Below are 4,716 nucleotides of genomic sequence, written 5' to 3'. Positions count from 1 at the left end.
TTTTCAAGTTAAATAAAATCATTATACGAGATATTTACCTTTAGAAATAGATTGTTGATTTTTTACAATGACATATAAAATAATACAAAATAATTACAGTTACATCGTATTGTTGATGTACTTCATGTTTAAATCACTTTAGATGATTTTTAAAATAATTCATAGTTAGAAAGGTTCATAATTTGAAATAATATACAAGATATTTAATCCCGGAAAAAGATTTATTTAGTTTATAAAAGCATAAAAAATAACATAAGATAATTACATTTGCATTGTATTGCTGATATACAATATATGAATGTGTAAAGTACATATAATTATATATGATCATCTAAAGTAGAGATCCAATGTACAACATATAATTGTCTAATAGATAAAACTTTTGTATATTGGTTATATCTAACTTGAGAATATTTCAAATTATGATTTTCTAAAAAAAAAGAGTGTTGTTTTTAATTCCTTAAGTATTTTTAATCGGCAAATTAAATACTCAAGTATTATATGCGCATATTTGTTCTCCAACTAATCATTGACTGCGCAAAATCATGATTAAAATATTCCACCGTTAAAAAGTTGACGGAAACCGTTATTTTTCCGTTCATTAGTTAACAGTTGACTATTTTGTTCTCAATTTTGCGCAGTCAACTATTAGTTGCGGAATAAATATGCGCAAGCAATACTTGAGTATTAAAACTGCCGATTTCAAATACTTCGGAAATTAAATGCTCATTTTCCCACATAATAGGGCATGTTACTCGGTTTGGATTAACCAAATAATATAGACGACCAAAGTACAGCTCGTGGAAAACTGGTCCATAAAAGAAATTATGGTAATTTTTAACAAAGGGACAATATGTCATACTACTAATTAATGGTAACAATGGTGTATGCACTCTCTATATATTTATTATAGTTATCTGACTGCTACGCCTCATCACGTTCTCATCTAAATTATCATATTTATTTAAAACCTAAATTCAGTTTTAAGTTTAACATAGTTCCTAATTTCAGTTTAGCGAGAAATGTCGATACCAGAGGAAGAAGTTGGACTTCTTGAAGATTTAGTTAACGACTCCGTCGACCACCGTGGTAACCTCGCCGTGAGATCTTCCACCGGAGGATGGAGATCCGCCAGTCTCATAATAGGTGAAAAGAGTAAACTGTGATTAACTTAGTGTTTGTTTCTTGTTGCTAATTAAATCTTGATCATGTATGTTTCATCAGGTGTGGAAGTTGCAGAGAGATTTGCTTACGTTGGGATTGCATGCAACATGATCACTTACCTAACCGAACAGCTCGGGCAATCGACGGCAAACGCCGCCGTGAACGTGAACACGTGGATCGGAACCGCCTCCACGCTTCCTATTATTGGAGCTTTCTTAGCAGATGCTTATCTCGGTCGCTACCGGACAATTCTTGGATCTTCCCTCATCTACATACTGGTTGGTACCTTGTCTTCTTCTTTCTCCACTAATACTTTAAATTCGAGTTTATCATTCGTGAGCTTCTAATTTAAAATCAGATAATAATTTGATTATCCAATCTTTTATATATTAGTTCATTATTTTTTAACTGAGATTTCATTCATTCATAAACAACTTACAAAAAAAAAAATTAAGTAATTAAACCGGAAGAAATTATTATAGGGGCTTGGACTACTGACCTTGTCGGCTTCCCTAACTCTTATGGGATCGTCTGAGAATCGTAAACCTTCTTTCTTGATGAACGTACTTTTCTTCTGCTCTCTTTATTTTGTGGCCATCGCACAAGGAGGTCACAAGCCGTGTGTTCAGGCGTTTGGTGCGGATCAGTTTGACTCGGACCATCCTAAAGAGAGATTAGCCAGAGGATCGTTTTTCAACTGGTGGTTCTTGTTCTTATCCGGCGGAATAGCCATATCAATTCTTGTGATGGTGTATATTCAAAGCAACGTTAACTGGGCTTTTGGTTTTGGGATTCCATGTCTATTCATGGTTATGGCTCTTGCTATCTTCTTTCTTGGGAGAAAAACTTATAGATATCCAAAGAGAACCCACGAGAAGAACAACAACGGTTTTGTAAGGATCGGTAGAGTTTTCTTTGGGGCCATCAAGAATCGAAAACTGATGAATTTAAATAAAGCGATGCTCTTAGGAGAAGAAGGTGTAGAGCCATGTAGTAATATGGACGTGGAGGACGCGAAGGGTTTGGTAAGGCTTATTCCAATATGGATCACATCGATGGTGAGCATGATTCCTTACGCTCAATACTCTACTCTCTTCACCAAGCAAGGTGTTACCGTGGACAGAAGAATCTTGCCGGGCTTGGAGATCCCTCCGGCTACTTTATTATCATTCGTGTCTATATCAGTTCTCATCTCAGTTCCGATCTACGAGCATGTGTTCCTGCCTATAGCCAGAAAGATAACCAAGAAGCCTAATGGGATCACAATGCTCCAAAGAATAGGAACCGGAATGATGCTAACGTGCGTCAACATGGTGCTCGCAGCACTGGTGGAAGCCAAGCGGTTGCGAATCGCTGAGGAACACGGGCTCATTGACAAACCGAACGTTACCATTCCAATGTCCATATGGTGGTTCGTCCCTCAGTATATGTTGGTCGGTATGATCGAAGTGTTTGGCCTGGTAGGTGCACAAGAGTTCTTCTACGACCAGGTCCCCACAGAGCTGAGAAGTATTGGTCTTGCTTTCTCTTTGAGTGCGTTGGGTCTTTCGAACTTCTTGAGTGGTCTTCTCATCATTGTTGTTGATTGGGCTACAGAAAGAGATGGTGGACACAGCTGGTTTAACAATAACTTAAACCGAGCTCATATTGATTATTTTTACTGGTTGCTAGCTGCATCCACGGCCATCGCTTTCTTTGTGTTCGTGTTCATTTCAAGGTCGTATGTTTATCGTCGGGTAGACCAAGTCTAATAAGTATTCAAAAGACAACTTAATTATGTTGATTTTAATATGACATGTTTTTGTGTTCCAACTTTGTAAGTTACCATTTTATAATTTAATTTGTGAAAGAAAGCTTCGATATGTGTGTTTTGTTAAAGGTTATTTATGAAAATATTATAGACAGTACATAGATTTAAATTTGAATATTTAAACTCAGATAATCAAACAAAAAACATGAGATATGTGCTTGCTTTACACTTCCATTCTTCTAGGGGTCCACGACTGGTCTTGAATTTCTGAATAATGAACAAAAATAGCTGATTTATAACATAAACACTGCACGTTACTCATTCTGGATTAATCAAATAACACATATGACTAATCAATATCCCTTATATATTAAAAGTCATGTATTGGATTTAATGTATTCACACTGCATTCGCCACATTGCGCTCTCACATTCATTTATAATAACTTATGCTGATGCGTCGCTTTAATAGAGCACCTTACAATTTTGTTTCTTATTTTAATTAAAAGCTATAACAAACATTTTACATCGATACTCTTATGTTTCACGTAAGTTTTTGAGCTTTCAAAATTTTGGAAAGTTATATCGAAGTGGAGGATTATGAAAAGGTGTTCACGATGCATCACATCCTTACGCAGTTCTCTGGCCACACTCTCTTTGACAACAACAGTGCTTGTCATCTTCTTCCCGATGTTAAGCTTCTCTCTGGTCATCTCTAGTATCTTGTCCCTACAACAACGAAAAAGAAAAAGACCAAGAAAGTAACGTTTGCGGATCCTGAGGTAAAAGAAGACGCAAGATTACTAGCTAAGAGAAGGTGTATGTAGCCGATCACACTGGTGAAAGAACCATCAACACTGATGATGATGACAATAAGAACGTGAGTGTTATGAGAATGAAGATCGTTGTGAGTAAGCAAGAGTTAGAGAAGCTGCTCCAAGGATGGTCATTCCATGAAATGGTCTACCAGACTCTTGAGAAACAAACTTTGCTTTCTGATGATGATAATCTTCAATGTAAAAACCAAGAAAGTAACGTTTTCGGATCCTGAGGTGGAATAAGACGCAAAATTACTAAGAGAAGGTATATCCGATTATACTGGTGAAAGAACTAGAAACACTGATGGTGATGACAATAAGAATGTGAGCATTATGAGAATGAAAATCGTTTTGAGCAAGCAAGAGTTAGAGAAGCTGCTCCAAGGAAGGTCGTTCCATGAAATGGTGTACCAGACTCTTGGGAAACAAACTTTGCTTTCTGATGATAATAATCTTCAATGTAATATATACACGTTAGAGACCTATGTTAGATAGCATAGCTGAAAGCTGAATAATCCCACAAAGAATATAACAGATAGATCATAGAATATATGAAAACAATATTGAGTTTGTTCAAGGACAGTTGTTTTTGAGGTTTTGGTGTATATAAAAGCTTTGAAGCTATGTTATCAATGACCAATATATATATATATATATATTAATGATGACAAGTTTTTTCGGTATAATAAAGAAACACTATATTCTCGAGCTTTCCCTATTATTATGGTTATGGTTTTAACGCTAAGCTCTGTTATGGTTTAACGCTTTCATTCGGTACAATAAAAATCGTTTTCAAAATCAGAGCTTTCCCTATTATTATGGTTAACACTTTTAAACCAAAATTCAAAATCAGTTTGTTATTATACCGAAGGAAACGCTCAGCTCTGTTTTTGAAATTGATTTTGCTACCTTGAGTGATTGGCAAGGTTGATTGATGATAGGGGATTTGCATATATTTCAAAACTTTGGTTTATGGCAATATATA

General features: G+C 35.6%; 1 protein-coding gene across 1 annotated transcript; it reads left to right on the top strand.

The window, feature by feature from the left end:
- The first annotated feature begins 969 nt into the window (after positions 1 to 969).
- Positions 970 to 3,026, top strand: LOC106332975 (protein NRT1/ PTR FAMILY 5.15-like). The gene is made up of 3 exons (XM_013771458.1): positions 970 to 1,146; positions 1,225 to 1,442; positions 1,647 to 3,026. The coding sequence occupies exons 1-3, from the start codon at positions 1,023 to 1,025 to the stop codon at positions 2,913 to 2,915; spliced, it is 1,611 nt and encodes a 536-aa protein (XP_013626912.1). The 5' UTR covers positions 970 to 1,022; the 3' UTR covers positions 2,916 to 3,026.
- Positions 3,027 to 4,716: the final 1,690 nt, after the last annotated feature.

The sequence above is a fragment of the Brassica oleracea genome, chromosome C3 (genome assembly GCF_000695525.1).
Source record: "Brassica oleracea var. oleracea cultivar TO1000 chromosome C3, BOL, whole genome shotgun sequence".
Classification (NCBI taxonomy): domain Eukaryota; kingdom Viridiplantae; phylum Streptophyta; class Magnoliopsida; order Brassicales; family Brassicaceae; genus Brassica; species Brassica oleracea.
The sequence above is the reverse complement of the archived record's forward strand: the minus strand, read 5'-3'. Positions and strand labels throughout refer to the sequence as shown.